The sequence below is a fragment of the Talpa occidentalis genome, unplaced genomic scaffold, assembly GCF_014898055.3.
Source record: "Talpa occidentalis isolate TD23 unplaced genomic scaffold, MPIMG_talOcc4v2.1 talOcc4.3, whole genome shotgun sequence".
NCBI classification, from domain to species: domain Eukaryota; kingdom Metazoa; phylum Chordata; class Mammalia; order Eulipotyphla; family Talpidae; genus Talpa; species Talpa occidentalis.
The window spans coordinates 105,665,570-105,681,336 of record NW_023603184.1 but is presented as its reverse complement, the minus strand read 5'-3'; the positions used below and the strand labels follow the sequence as shown (position 1 = coordinate 105,681,336).

Below are 15,767 nucleotides of genomic sequence, written 5' to 3'. Positions count from 1 at the left end.
GCCCTTGGTCTTCCAGTCCCGATCCCGACGCTGCCTCCCCGGCGCCGGGGCGCCCGGGCGCGCGTGTTGGGTGCACCGAGCGCGGGGCCAGCCTGGAGCGAGCCGGGGCGCACAGGGCCGCGAGGGCCCCGAGGCAGGCCGGGCTTCGGAGGCGGCCCCCTGGCGCCCGAGGGGAGTTCTTTGCTCGGAGCCTCTCTCTGCCCAAACCACCCCTCCCCTCCCTACATACCCACACACGCTCTCTCACAGCTTGTCGTGTTGTTTAAAACAGGTGGAAGACCTCTGTAATGATATTATGCCTTTCAATAAAAATTTTATGAGGTGTATTTGATTATAGATTAATGTGTCCCTAATAAAACGGACGGATGGAGCAGTTCGGAGGGCCCCCTCCCCCTACCGCACTCACACACGCCGGCGCAGCCACACACACCCCCGACGTGAGGCTGAGCACACGCCTCGGCCCGAGGGGTTAGCCGAGGTGGCCCGGCCCCAGGATTGGGCGCGGTGGCGGCCACGGCCGGCCGCGACTTCTGCCCGGCCTCGGAAGGGCCGGGTGGTTGGCGAGTCCGCACCGCGCGGGCAGTGGCGGCCAGACTGCCTCGTCTTCTCCTGGGCTTCTGCAAAGGCCCTGCAAGAGAACACGCCATCGGGCAGAAGCCTAGTGCTGGCGAAGGCCCACTCCCACCCGCCGGCCCGACCTTGCCTCAAAAAGGCCGGGGAAACTGCATCTCCCCAGGCAGGGCCGCTTGACATGCTTCCCACTTGGAGGCCTGCAAGTGGATTCCGGAGATGTCCTTAAAATGGCCTGGTCCTTGGGCTACTGTCTTCCGAATCCGCCCCCCACCCCCCTTTTTTGCCTCCAGAGTTAAGGCTGGGCAGCCTTGAATCTGAGGGAGATGCCCATTGTCACTCCCAAATCCATGGTACAAAGACTCAGAAGCCCGGCTGGGAGCCGAGACAAAAGCAGCTGGGCGCTCGCGGCGGAGGATCTGCTCCTCGCTCTACAAGTTGCCCAACGCACCCTTGGAGGGCTACCAGCCCACCTCGCGCCCCGGAAAGGAAGGGGGCAAATGGCTACTTATGGCCTGATTGATTGCTTTTGCCAATGGCTTTCTGATTTTGTTCTAGAGGGGCTGCCTTTGCCTGTAGCTCGGATTTTCCTCCGAGACTTGGCCCCTTGTCAACAACTAATGGCGCTCCTCACATCGCAGGGGATGGGTGAAGTTAAAATTGCCTTCCTTCTGCCCAACCAATGGAGACCTGGGGCAAATCTATTTCAGTGTTCCCAACCTGGCATTGATTCGAGCTGTTTCTTTGCCGCTAGGAAATGGCCCCTTAAAGGATCTCTCTTGGAATTCTGAAAGGTTTTTTATTTCAGGAGGGAGTTTAAAACTCCAAATAAATTCTGTCTCCCCAAGACTTCCTGGATGAGGGGTCTAAGCTTAGAGTCGCCAAATAGATTGTTTATAGAGGAAAAATGAAAAGGACATGTTTTGTGAAGCTGCTTAAAGCTGTCTGAGACCCTTCAAAACCACAGCACTATCTAGGGTAACGAATTCTTGAATTCTCTGTTAGCTCTTTCCCCTAGACCCCAAGTTCTCTCCTCATTTCTCCCTGGCAGGACTGGATTAAGTCTGAACTCTCTTGGGCCGAGGATCCTGCAATATCTACATCTATGTATACATAAACACTTGTGCAAGCTGTCTGGAGTTTTCTGAGCCCTGAAGGCGGCATTTGGAACACTGGCCTTCATGGGAAGTCATGTTCATTTGCAAATTCTCTTTCAGTCACCCTTTGTACATTTCCCTGTCTTCCAGATACAGTGACTCTGAGGATCAGCATTTCGTAATTAAATAGAGGGAGGATTGACTGGGGGAAATCTTTTCTTCCTTTAACAAATTTTCATGTGGGCCACTAAAAGGTAATGGCAGCATAAAATTCTCCCACAAGGAAACGAGGGCAAAATGGGATGGGAAAACTCACCCATTTTGGGCTTTGCTGTAGCGTGGCTGTCTTGTGCTTGGGAATGGGGCTGGGGATGAGGAAAAGGGGGGCAGAACTGGATGCGATGCAATACTAAGCTGCTGCTTGTCATTGTTCCTTTAGTGGAGGCCCAGCGGCTTCCAGGTGGGCAAGACTAGTTTCAACCCAGCCCCCTGATGATGGTCCACCAGCTGGAATTCACCAAGATCCTCACTGAAAGCATTAAAAATAACACAACCACCACCAAAGAGAGGAAGATATACAAGTAGACAGCTCTGAGGAGCAAGCTGTTGGGGCACAGGTTTACTTAAAAGGCTCTAGGCAAGCTCCCACCCATTGCCAGTGCAATTATGTTACTATCAGTGAGGGGAGGAGGAGAGAGGACTCTCCTTCTTCCCAACTATGAAAACACAACACAGGCAGGCTGGATTATCACTTCCTCCACTAGTGACAAATGCTAGGAGAACTAGCAATTTAGGTCTCCTCCAGTTTCTCTCACTCATCTCCCTTGTCCCTGCTCTCTACCCCCAGCAACTGCCCGGAGCAAGCAGTTTAACAGAAAGATAACCTGGCCAAAGACTTTCATTTCCACCGTGACATATTTCCATTTCAGAAACCAGAGGGAACAAACTCGTTTCCAGAGTTTATTGCATTATACATGCGACCAGAACATGCACAGAAAGGACAGGTTGCTGCTGTATTTCTACCAAACCACAGATGCACCACAAGGGAAAGGCTACAAGGCATTAGTCGTCAATATTCCATCTCACCAAGGACAATTGCTAAATTCATTTGCGAAAAAGATAACATTGTAATGTGCTTTTTTATCCCCCTCCCCGCCAAAGCTTGTGGGTTTTCTTAAATTTTTTTAAATATATATGTAATTTAAGTACTTTTTAGTACTGGATGTATTCAAAACGCCATGAACTCATGGACTAACCACACACACAGACCTTTTGTGTTAGGAAAAATATGAGAAAGTCACATTGCTGGATGGATGAATGGATTGATGGATGCTCTACAGTTCCAATAAGTTAAGACCCAAATGAAAATGCGCAGTAATAGTTACCCTGCATTACGATGAAAAAAATAATAAATTACACGTGCTAGTGTTTTAATATATATAGAGAGAGAGTCAGAGGGATTACAGATCACTTGCAGCACGAACAGAATGACCCCCAAAGTCACATTCTAGCAGGAAAACAAAACAAAAAACAAAGAGCAATGAAGGTTTTGTTTCCGCCTTCCTGGTCCTCCAGCACTGGGCCCTGGAACGCGGTGCTCCCTCTCTGATCCTGGCCTCTCCTGGGCCTCCGGACCTAAGAGAAGGTGAGGTTGGCGGTCAGTTCTCGGATCCGGTTCTCTCGGCTCATCTTCTTAAGTTTCATTCGGCGGTTTTGAAACCAAATCTTGACCTGCCTGTCGGTGAGGTTAACGCTCTTACTGATCTCTAGGCGGCGCTCTCGGGTGAGGTACATATTGAACAAGAACTCTTTTTCTAATTCCAGCGTTTGGTGCTTAGTGTAAGGGCACCTCTTCTTTCTGCCACTCTTTGCAGTGAGCCAATTGCTGGTTGGAGTATCAGACTTGATTTCCTCTAACAAAATTAAAAGGAGAAGAAGAAAAAATATCAAGATTTTTTTTTTTTTCCCTCAGTCTGTTCAAATGCACCCTTGGCCATGACCCTGCTGGCAGCCAGGCCACTTTGGGAAATGCTGGTATTAAACATTATTCACATGAGGTGGCACCTGGAAGGTGCATTTTGTAATTGATGCCAGGTTAGTTTAAATGCCCAAAATGACACACGATGGGTGGGTCCTCTCGCCCCCCCCCCTGTGTCAGCCGCTTGCGCGCTCTCTCTCTCTCTCTCTCTCACTCTTTCTGTCAACTTTCTGACCTGCAAGAATCATTAGTGTAACAGTAAACTTTCAGGATCTCCCAAGCAACATTCTAAATGGTCACCTCATAACACAGCTGGAGTAGAAGAGGCAAGACACAGCCTGCACAAGCTCACCAATCTCACTGCTGCCTCAGGTTCCCAAGTCTGCCACTTCTTTCCCACTTCGCCTTGGCAGGCGGGTGCCCCACAGTCAGGTTAATAAGTTCCCATTCTATTTCAAAAGATAACCAAGGAGCCAAGTATACCCTCTCTGCCTTACCTGGTCATTGTTGTAATCCCCAGAATTTCCTGAATTCTCACGCATTCTTGCCCCCACCCAAAAGCACTCCCCCAGAAACGTAGCTCCTACTGTAGCTCGCCCGCTGGATAACAGGGGAGAAGCTTAAGGCCATGGTTCCCTCTCAAAAAAGCCAGAGCCCCTGGCTCTTTGCCCTACCCCAGCTCTAAGGCTGGACCTGCTGGTTGGGCCAGGAAGGTTTTATCCTACACCCTCTGCCTTTGCCCCCTTTGTAAACAGATTGCAAAGCCTGCGGCACTTTCCCCAGACAAAGCCAAGGTTACCTAGCCCTGCAAAGGCTGGGAGCCCTGTTCCCCAGTCCAAGCGCCAACAGACCCAGCCATCCATTCCTCTTTCTGCCCCCAAGCTCGTAGGATGCGGGGTGCATACACTTGAACACGAACACGGTGTCTGGAACCACCTTAAAATCACCACTGTGCAAAAGGCAAAGCTGGAAGTGCAACTCTGAGCTGGGGGGAAAAAGGAGATTCTGGGGCTGTGTTAATGAGCCGCAGGTCTCACTTGCACTCTTTTGTTGCATTTCAGATCTAGCTCAGGAAAAATAAAACCGTCAAGCCCTTCCTCTGCCCCGGCGCCATCAGCGTGGCGCCAGGACTAGCCAGGGCCAGGAGGGCCAGGGCAGTTGGGGGGAAGCGGGGACCTTCTCGGGACTGAGATGGCCCCTCTAAAAGCCAGGAGAAACAGCACCTGCCAGTCGGGCCCCTCCTGGGCTTGGCGCTGGGCACACAGGAGCTCCCTCTCTGCCGGGTTCCCAGGCTGCACGCCCCGCTGGGGTGGCAACTCTGCTCATACCGACCTTTGCTTTCCTTCTCCTGTACTTCTGGACTGGACACGGAGACCTCAGCCAGGCAGCTCCTCTCTTCCGGAAGGCCGCCCTTGGCCTCGGAGCCTTCCACCTGGGAGACTTTGGTGGGCTCCTGGCCGCTGGCGGTCTCGTTCATCTTCTTTTCCATCTGTAGCTGGGCGGTCGAGAGCTGCGGCTTGGCCGCGCCGCGAGGGTTGAGCTGGAGCATGACTGTGGAGCTGCCTTCGGGACTGTTATTGTACTCTTGGGTTTTCCCGGTGGCGTAGGTCTGACTCAGTCTAAAATATCCAGGGACAGGAACCTCGGGGTTCTCAACGGGACAGGACTCGGGGACCAGCCTCTGGTACGAAGGGACCTCGGCCGAAATGAGTTTGTTGCGCTTATCAGAATACATGCAGCAATTGGATTCTTCCTTAATGTTGGTGGTGAAGGAGCAAGTGGGCACTTGCTGTGTAACAGGTTGCTCTATTCGACAAGATCTGTTCGGGTCTGTCCAACTGTCTACTTGAGGTATATAAGGATGCACATTCATACCCATATTTTGGTGGTTCACTTCTCTTTTGGCCAGAGACGGGAGCAGTCCACAGGTTTGCATTCCATAGGTCCCCATGTCTGCGCTAGGTGGTGGCATGTACATGCTGGCGCTGCTCGAATAAAAACTGTCACTCCTGCAGGCACTGATCAAGGAATCTACTAAAAAAGTATTAGCAGCAGGAGAGCTGTTGGGAAAGGACATTTTGGGGAGGAATTTGAAGAAGAGAGATTGTGTCCTTTGTAGGCTGACATCTCTAGGAAAACATTCCCCGTGTAATTGTGGATGCCTCTGCCGACCACATGACAACCAAGCCAATGAGATTTGAAAATGGCCTTGAGCCGCAGCCTCCTCGCGGGTCACGTGCTCCGGAGCCCGGCCGGCCGGCCGCCTAAGCGCGGACAACAGCGACATCTACTACGCGCCCGCGATAGTGCGCGCTGCGGAGAGCCGGGCCGGCCCTCCGCCGCTCGCCCGCCTCCCCCGGCGCCCGCGGCCGGCCGGCCCCACTCACGACCCCCGCCCCGGCCTCCCGGGCCCGCCGGCGCAAGGGAGGTCTCGGCCGCCGGGGCCCCCGGGAGGGCGCGCGCGGGGAGGGAGCCCGGAGCGCCGCGGCGCCGGCCCGCAGCTGCACTCCCCGCACACTTGCAGGCGGAGCGCGCCCGAGAAAACCGGGGCCCGGGCGGGGGTTGGGGGCCCCGGCTGGTTCATTTTGTACCGAGCAGCCTGGGAAGGTGAGTCAGATTCCCCGCGCTCTGAGACACCCCGTCGCAGGGACCCAAAGGAAACATCTCTGGCGCAGGGAGCCGGCCAGGGTGTCTCGGCGAGCGGAGGCGAGAAGGGCCGCCAGGGCGGAGAGGACACGCAGCTGGCCGCGCTCACAGTCCCACGGGCCGGTCCGCCCTGGCGCTGCCCTCACCCTCGGCCTTCCAGCCCGGGTTCCAGGCCCCTCCACGCCCTGGGGGGCCAGTTGGCGCCTTGGGTCTTGGAGGAACCACAACCCAATCTCTGACGGCCCGACCGCTGGGGACTTTCGGTCCTGAGACAATCCCTCCCCAGCAGTTCGCTCTCCGCAAAAGCGTCCATCGGTGTTTCCACAGGGAGAGCTAAACCAAGGTTTCCCTCCTCACACACCCTGATACTAGAGGGCTAGGGGGAAGGAAGGAAGGAAGGAAGACAGAAAGAAAATAATTTTTTCAAGGGAAGGAGAAAACACTCGCTCTCATACTCCAGAAGTTTTAGAAAACTGATTGGGCCAAGCAGGAGAGCGTGAGAGAGAGAGAGAGAGAGGGGTGTCATTTGATTCTTCTACGAAGAAAAATATGTTTTCCTTTTATGGATTTTGTAAAAGCATTGGTTTCTGACAAGTGCAAGGTACAAAAGGTTGTGGAATTTATTAATACATATTAAGAAGAATCAGGGCGATCAATAAAATTCTCATCTACATTCTTGGGCTACTTGGTAATTTTCTTGCTTCTGAAGGTTTTTAAAGAGTTATACCCGCTGTTGCCACACACGGGAAGATATTTTATTAACAAATCAATCGAGACTTTGTAAAGGATAAGATTAATAGTTAAGATTTAGCATAATGGTGTTCGCTTTATGAATTATTGAAAATTATACTATTGATTTTTCCCCTTCACTACTAACCGAGAAGGTCAATTTTTGTTTTAACACAAATCGTCAAATATAAAAAGCTATACTTTTGTCAGAAGTTGAGTTTTATAGTTTTGGACAATTCCTAAAATTATTTGAAAAGGTTTTGCTTGGGTAAGGGGAGGGAGAGAAAACACAGGGAGGCATCTCAATCCTGTTTCCTCTGGTGAGGGAAAGTTCTGTGAGGGGGAGTGGGTCTGGGTTGTGGTGGAGCTCATTAAAGAACAACCACCACCACCACCATGGAAACTCAGAGTTTTATGAGAAACTTCTCCAACAACTTCCTCCCTTGTTCTCTGGTTGCAGGCGGGTGAGCAGCCCTTCTGAAGCCCTGGCCTCGGGCAGCAGCAGGGAGCTTTAACCTTGATTTCCAAAGGCTTGCCCTGGGCGAGGGGCCCGGCCAGGGTGCTGGAGCCGTCGCCGGCTTCCCGGATCCCCTTCCCTGCATTCGAGAGAAGAAAACTCTGATCGTGAACCAGTTCTCTGTCCAGGAAGGCGTCCGTGTTTTCTTCTCCCCACGCTCACCCTGTCATGGCCTGGCCTTGGGTTTCTGGCCCAGTGACTGAACTTGTGGGCAAATTGGGTTTCCACCTCAGCAGAACATTTCTTTAGAGTCCGAGGCTCATTAATGTGCCTCAGCCTTCTGGAGGATCTAGCAGCGCGTGCACTTCTTCACAAAAACCTTTTCCAACAAAACCTTTGTCCCCCCCACCCCTCCCCAAAAGGAATCTCCCTGGCTTGGTGGAAACAGACACTGAACATTATTTTCAGCCTTGGGACTGCTTCGCCTGTCCCCTCGCATTGCCTTGGCCCAAACAATAACCCCTTTTAAAAAAACTCCACAGTGGCAATGAGACAGACCTTTCAAACCTTTACGCAGCTGTTCAAATACAACATCATTGTCAGGTTAAAAGCCTGGCGCCTCTAACTACTCCGGCTGCGGGATGCCGGCCGCTGTAGCTGGAGGTTTAAACATTACCTTTCCGAAGGGGCGGCTGTTTCTGAGATTGAGGGTAGGGAGGGGGGAGGAAGACAGGAAAAAACAACATTTGGCTCCAGCCTGCTAAAGTCCTATCCATAGCTAACAGTCACTGACCAGCACCCCCAAAATCACTCTCTCACAAGGCAGAGATCAGGATCCCAGACACCGCTAAGCGTGCCCAGGGCTGGACAAAGTGCCCGCTGCACGCGCTCACGGCAGGCGCCCAGACGCCAGCCAGCCGGGTGCTCCAGCACTGTCTTGCCTTTGCGACCGGGCCAGGAGAGCTACCGGGAACTCGGCTGTCCGAGTCTCTGCATCCCGCTCTCCAGGCAAAGCGCTTCAATCTAATCGGGAATTTTATGCCCATCAAATGCCCTTTTATAATCTTTATTTATATATGAAGAAAACATCGAGACCCGAAACAAGTGATTCCTCGCAAAGCGGCTAGATCTGCGGTGAGCCAAGACAGACAAGCTCTGCCTTCCGAATTTGGGGGGCTTTCTGTGTAGCTCCCGGTGGCGTCCAGCTCTAAGTCACCCTACACTGAAATTGGTTTTAAATAGGTTCTCTTCGCTAACAGGAAAAACCTGTACCCGTTACAATTTTTGAATCTACTATTACGAAATTCCTTGTTTTCTTTTTTTTTTTTACACCTCTGCCTTCAGATGAGCTCTGAAATATTGGCAGAGATTGCCAGTTACTTCAGATATGTTATCATAAAAATCAATCATAATAGAAATAACACAAGAGAGTGAGTGGGGCCAGGAAGGATAGAAAGTTTGGTTAAGAGCCTAAGGCTGAGATGAAACAAATGTGATGAAAAAGACAGTGACTTTACAGACCAGCTTGTATTTTGCTTATGAGTATTTAATGTAGCTGCATAGCTGCTGTTTTCGATCATCTTTAGATCAGCTGGAGCAGTTACCATTAATAATAAATCAATATTGCCCCATAAAGGAGATAAATATTCATATCTGCACCAAGACATCCCTCTTCCTGACATAGCTCTTTCCAGAGAAAAATTAAAAGAGTTCTTTTAGCAAAAAAGTGAGACTTCTAATCAAGAAGAGGCTTACATGTGTTTTCTCTCCTGTCTCTGGGAGGTGACCCCAAGACTGAGACTGAGTGGACCTAGGGGATGCTACGTTTGCCCTGAATTAGGGCCCTGAGTGGTCTCAGGACTGTGCCACTCTTTGGGGGGCGGGGAGAGTGGATGGGGAGAAATTTTGAAACTTGCTTCCCCGGGCCACCCCTCCGGTTGCACTGTGCTCCTCCCAGCCAATGTGAAAAGAAATCAGGGGGCAAATGGGGAAGCTGGAGAAGTAAGCACCAACTTGATGAGGGGGTCTATGGAATCATGCAAAAGGACCAGCAGCCCGGAAGCCTCATCCCTTTGGAGACACAAAAGACTCCTACTTCGAGGATTTTCTTTCCATTTTTGGATCTGAGACATCAACGCCTCAAAGTACATGGGCACCCTTTATCATCCCCGCATACCCTGAACTCGCAGGAGGGCTAAGGGCTGCAGGCTCTCAGAACTCCTGGTCCATTCATCTTTCTCAGGCCCATCTTGGGCACTGCCTGGGAGGAAAGGAAATGCGGATTGCTGAGCAACAAGGTCTGCGAAAGGCTGCCAGCCAAGACCAGTGGCGCCCCGGGGGGGTGAGGACACAGGCCCCCTCACTGGGTCCTCTACAAAGAGGAACACAACGCTATTTGGGGAGAGGGCATCTCTCCCCAGATGGACTGAATCCCAAGTTAGGCCCCAGGAAATGTCACTTCACAGAAGCTAAACTAGACCGGCGGTCAGACAGGCAGGAGCCTGGGTGCCCGCGGGGAACACACATGCCTCTGGCTGGCGCCTCCGGAGCAGGAGCAGGGGTCTCATGGCACCCCAATCTCCTTTTGAGCAGATGCCAGCTCCCAGGGGTGGACTCAGGGACTCTGATGCAGGGTCTGGAGGGAGGCGGCAGAAATAGCAGAGGCTACGAGGATGGAGCTAATTCCCTAGCCTGTGTGCGCTTCACAATGAACTTCGGAGAAGAAAGGATCATCACCCTCCCTTAGATTGGCTTGCGCCCTGGAGTCCTTCTTTTTGGAACCTCCCTTTTCGACCGTGGATGGTGACACAGGTCCTCCCCAGTGATCGGGGATTTCTAAAGGAGGGGTGAGGGGAGGGCACGCCTCAAAAAAACGGCTTGCCAGAGGCATTGCCAAAATCCAAATCCGAGCTCAAGGCTACTAGGCAGCTTGGAAGGGGTGGCCAGGGTTCTGTCAAATTAAAATCGTTTACTTCAGATGCATTTCCCATCCCAGGAAATCTTCGAGTACAAACGCTCCTCAGGACAGCCTGCTGCTTCCCGCAACCACGTTAGTACAGACTAATCTGGGCACCCCAATGCGGTCCTGCCTGCACCTCCAGGTCACTACCTACCGCTCAGGGCTCCGGGCATCCTGATGTGTGGGAGGTTCCCCTCTGGAACAACACCCCGCCGCCCCCCCAATCACCACCCCTCTCCTTTCTTCTGAGACCACACTCAGCTAAGTTGCTGGCGCCCTGATCTGCTTTAAACAAAAGCCTTTTAATCATCTCAGGCGGTCTGAGAGCCCGCGATTCAGACCTGGTTTTGGAGAGGGGGTGGTTCCTAACCTCACATTGCTCTCCACACGCACACCAACAAGAAAATTGATTTCCATAATTTAATTAACAAGCAGCAGCCGTGACCTAATTCAAAATGCACATACTTGTCTTTTTAAAATCTCTTCTAAATACCACAGGTTATATACCAAGGTATTCTTTGCAACAGCTTTATCTTTAAGGAGACAACGATTAGGTGATCGCTAGTTTCAGGAACCTGGGTAGCTCTCTTTTCCCTGTCTTTATACAACTTCCCAGACCTCATCACTGCTTAGAACAAACAAACAGCAAACAAGCACCTTAGCGGCCTCCTGTCTCCAACGGGCAGAGATTGCCTATTAGAATCCAGTATCGGAAAGATATGGTACCGCGCGGCCTCTCCGCCAAATGCGGCTTCTGGAACGTGAGCACGCCCCCGTGTGGTTCTCCAAGGTCATGCAAATGGGAAATCGTATTTGCTTTGGCTTGTCTAAAGGTAGTGGACATACAGGCGATCTATATCTAGACACTTAGAGAAAAAAGATAGATGGAGAGCAAAAGAAATAAGCCAGTTTCTTTAGCTCCTGGAATGATCATACTACTAGAGCACTGGCAATTTAACGAATGCCTGGAATTTCAAACAAAGGAATCCCATCCCGAACGAAATTATTTAATTGTAGGCTTTGTTTCTATTGCAGCTTCACCAAAACCTGGGGGATTTTTTTTTTTTGGAAAGTAATACAAATATATTTTCTTTTGTTCCACATAATAAAAAGTGCAATAATTTATTTGACAGAATGACAACATTTTTCAAATATAATGAAGGTATAAATCTGAATAGAACTTCCTCTTTCAAACGCCTGCTTTTAGAACTGTGGTTCATTACAGCAGAGGGGACTGTTATGTGAACACCCCCCCCCAATAAAGGTCCCAGCATTTCCTAGTTGTATTAAAAGTGTGCTGGTAGACATTTTAACCTAACCAGTATTTTAAAAAGTCAATTGCTATTGAATTACACAAATGTTTGAAGGGAAATTAAAGTTATTGATCCTGAAATTAGGAATTTGCTTAGATTTATGAGGAGCCCCCAATATGATTCTGTGTGGTCATAAATGTGTGTGGGGGTCTGGATGTGTGTGAGCATGTGTGTGGGAGAATGGGTGGCAGTTTGAATATCACAGAAGAACCTTAAGGCACCTAATTATTCAGAAAGGTTAAAGGTGATGACCTTGACATTTTGGAAGTTCAAAGGCGTACACTTATGCACTTATGGTTTTCCTTCCCCCAAAAAAGGCTTTGGCAATTAAGTTTTTTATATTTGGAAATGCATGCCTCCTTGGAAGATGCATGGGGTGCTGTACATCTTATGAATTTATTTTATTTTTTTACTTTGGCCTTATGAGAGGTTAAGAGTCGTAAGATTCACTTTACTCTTTTCAGAGAAGAGAAGCTTTTCTCACTCCTCCAGTTTATTGCACATTGCGGAAATCTCTTTTGGGCCCACCAGAAGGTGTATAATATAACCCAATTAAGCTGTTTAGAACTTTGGCTTTTATGGTGTTGTCTAGACAGTTCAAGGTTTTGTAAACAGCCTGGCCTGGCCCTGCAACATAAAGTGCAGTGCAGCCCCCACCAAATTCTTTAACTTGAAGCGATAAATTCAGGTGAGAAGTAGGTCTGCAGTCCTGGACCCTACCCCAGGGAGGGGGCTTGCCTTCCCTCCTGGTTTGCTGTGACACCAGCAAGGACCCCAAGCTCTCTCCACCTATTAGTAACTTCCTTTCAGTAAACTATTTTTTTTTTCAATGAAGGGTTCTAATTTTGATCCCTCTTTTAAGGGGCTCTGACCTCTTATTAAGAGTGAATTTGGATTTTTGAACTAGTTTTTGAAATCAAATTTTGTCTTGTTAGAAATTCCAAGTCACTTAGACTGGAAGGGGGTGGGAAGGATGAGGAGACTGGTATCTTAGGTTCCTGCTGTCTCAGCTCACCTCCTTGGGAAGGCAGCACCAACACCTCGCCACATCCTCAATTCAGAAATACATCCCGAAAGTGATTTTTTAAAAATCGGTGTAGTCTAGAGGTGGTGGGAGGGATAACTCCTAATCTTAATTTAGCAAAATGAAAAAGCACTTCACTTGATTTTCATTTGCTTGGGGGAGAAGGTTATGGCCCCTTAAATAGTGGGAAATACATACAGTGTACTGAAACTGTAACCTCCATTTTACTAGAAACCATTTATTCACACATGAGACAATGACTTGTGCCTTGATAAGACACACCAAAGGTACATTTCCCAGAGTTTAAATAATCGGATTTACCAAGGCGGGGAGGACCTGGTCCTTAAACTCAGAACAAAAACAAGAGCCTTGCAGCCCAGAGGCCTAACTCTACAGATCCCACAGCGGCGCCACCGGGACTGGGAGAGAGGGAGGGAGAACAACAGCACATTGGCGGTAAAATTGTAAAGGGACATTTGCATTTACCATTTTTCCCCTTATTAGGATCCGGTCGGCCAAGTCCCCGGCCTCGTCCGCAGGCTGCAGTGGTCGCTGGGAGGTCCCGAGTTGACCGTGGGAAGGAATCGTGGAGTTCCACAGAGAAGAGGCGTCATTAAACCCAAGGACATAGATCCTGCCGAGGGCAGGCTGGTGGGGAGGAGGGTGTGTGAGTGGGGCTCGGGGGAGGGGGGTGCTTCCTGGAGCTCTCAAAATAAGGGATTTCCAGTGAAATACTGCAGACGGTCTCTGTTCAGTTTCTTTTCTTTCATTCTGCGATTCTGGAACCAGATTTTGACTTGCCGGTCAGTGAGGTTGAGCATCCGAGAGAGTTGGAGTCTTTTCTCTTTGTTTATGTACACGTTAAAGAAAAACTCGCGTTCCAGTTCGCGGATCTGGTACTTGGTGTAGGGACAGCGTTTTTTCCGGGACCGCTGGGGGGCCACTGCAAGGCAAAGACACGAAGCGGTGAGAGAGGCCGCTGCCTGCCCACCCCTGCCAGCCCGGGGCCTCCACGCGGGGGCCAGGCCGCGGCCCGCTGGGGACATCCCCTGCCGCCGCTGGAAGGGCCGGCCTGCCTCGTGGGGGATGATATATGGGCGGGCACAGGGAGAGCGCGGGCGTGGACGTGTGTGCACTCCCAGACACACGCGCGCGCACACACACACACACACACTCACACGCGCGCACGCAGAGCAGCACAGAGGTGGGGAAGCAGAGGGCGAGAGGCAGGCTCTGGGCTAGAACCCGGTGGGGAAAGCAAACGTGAGCGCGCGGGGGCATCTGCTCGCGCCCAGCCAGCCGCGCGGCAGCCAGCGGCTTGGATAAAGTCCAGTTCCAGGATCAGACTCCACACCCTCTCCCTGACAAGCAGGAGGCCCGAGTGTCCGCACTCGCAAACTTGAAATGCTCCCTCCCTCCGTGGCCTTCAGCACACACCCCCACCCACCTTCCACCCCGGGCAGGAGCTCTCTGCAGCCATTAAAATGGTCCTCCTCGAGGTCTACCTTAAGCCCACCTAAATTGGTTTCCTATCGTAAACACGCTTTACAACGGCCCGGGAAATCTTATAGGATGTATAAACCCCTTCGAACGCTTATAAAGTAGCACATAAAACGGCGCGAGCAGAGGGAGGCCCCCAGCGACCCCCCCCCCCCGCGCGCCCGCGGCCCGCCGGGCCCAGCCGCCCACCGCGCGCCCGGTGCCTACCTGCGCCGCCGCTCTTCTCAGCCCCCGCCTCCCCCGGGGCCCCTCGGCGCCGCCTTCCGCCGCCCCCTTGGGCTCCGAGGCTGGGGTCGTCTTGGCACAGGGGCTGCCCCCGCCGCCGCCCGCGCCGGGCCCGGGCTTGGGGTCGCCCTTGTCGGCGGCGCCCTCGGGCTGCGGCGGGGCGGGCGGCGGCGGGGGCTGCGGGCCGGCGAACGGGGGCCCGGGCGCGGCCTCGTAGAACTGGTCGAAGCCCTGCGGCAGGATGCCGTTGCGGCCCACGGCGCTGTAGAAGTTGGAGGCGGCGCCCGCGGGCGCGTGCGGCGGCCCGGGCGCGGCGCACACCGGCTCGGGCGCCTTGAAGAGCACGTCCGGCCGGCGGCCCGCGGGCGGGAGCAGCTCCCGCTGCATGGCCGCCTCCTCGGCTGCGGCCGCCGCGGCCGCGGCCGCCGCGGCCGCCGCGTAGTAGGGCGCGTAGCCCCCCGCGCCGCCCGCGCCACCCCCGCCGGGGCCGCCCCCGCTGCCGCCCCCCGCGCCGCCCGCGCCGCCGCCGCGGTACGGCCACTTGGCGCGCTCCAGGCCGTAGTCGCGGAAGGCCACTTCGCGCACCGGCTGGACGTGCGGCGCCAGGTTGGAGGAGTAGGGGAAAGTCATCTGGCAGGACGACGGCTGCGACAGGAACGAGGGCTTGCTGGCGAAGTCCGACGGGGCCACGTAGTAGGCGCAGCCCGGCAGGTACATGCTGGCTGCGCTCGGGCCGCACTCGTCAAAGTCGTTCATGGCTGCGCGGCGTGCGCGCCGGCGAGCCCCGGGCCGCTCCCCGAGCCGCCAACCTGAGCCATCGATTGCACAAGAGGCTTGGGCCAGGATCAACTAAGCAAAAATCCCCACCGGGCGCTGACGTGCAATTCATCTTGATTGATTCTGGTGGTAATTATGTCACGTGACGCCATGGAGAGAAATGTCCTTATATCTATATCAGCGCTCGCCAACACGCCCTGGGACGGCTCCCGGCGCCCCGACTCGCGCGCGCTGGGGGCGGATCGCGCCCGGGCTGCAGCCAGCGCTCCCCCGGCGCCCCGTGACCCGGCTGCGCTGCAGGCCGGTCACCTGTGCGCCGCCGGCGGCCGCCACTGCTGGGTGCATCTGCCACCGCCCGGCCGGGCCGCCCGCCCGCGTCCGCCCGCGCGGCTTTAAGTACGCGGAGTAAGGCCGGCGGGGAGGAGGAGGGAGGGGAGGGAGGAGGAGGGAGGGGGAAGGGAGAGACGCGGAGAGCAGAGGGGGGAGCCCCAG

At 53.2% G+C, this 15,767-nt stretch overlaps 2 protein-coding genes across 2 annotated transcripts; both read right to left on the bottom strand.

Annotated features, from left to right (window-relative positions):
* Positions 1–1,816: 1,816 nt before the first annotated feature.
* HOXD10 (homeobox D10) lies at positions 1,817–5,872 on the bottom strand. The gene is made up of 2 exons (XM_037523590.2): positions 4,978–5,872; positions 1,817–3,580 (listed from the first exon to the last, which is right to left on the bottom strand). The coding sequence occupies exons 1-2, from the start codon at positions 5,720–5,722 to the stop codon at positions 3,303–3,305; spliced, it is 1,023 nt and encodes a 340-aa protein (XP_037379487.1). The 5' UTR covers positions 5,723–5,872; the 3' UTR covers positions 1,817–3,302.
* A 7,608-nt stretch (positions 5,873–13,480) lies between these two features.
* Positions 13,481–15,254, bottom strand: HOXD11 (homeobox D11). The gene is made up of 5 exons (XM_054699458.1): positions 15,011–15,254; positions 14,481–14,899; positions 14,221–14,302; positions 13,952–14,011; positions 13,481–13,716 (listed from the first exon to the last, which is right to left on the bottom strand). The coding sequence occupies exons 1-5, from the start codon at positions 15,252–15,254 to the stop codon at positions 13,481–13,483; spliced, it is 1,041 nt and encodes a 346-aa protein (XP_054555433.1).
* Between the last annotated feature and the right edge of the window lie 513 nt (positions 15,255–15,767).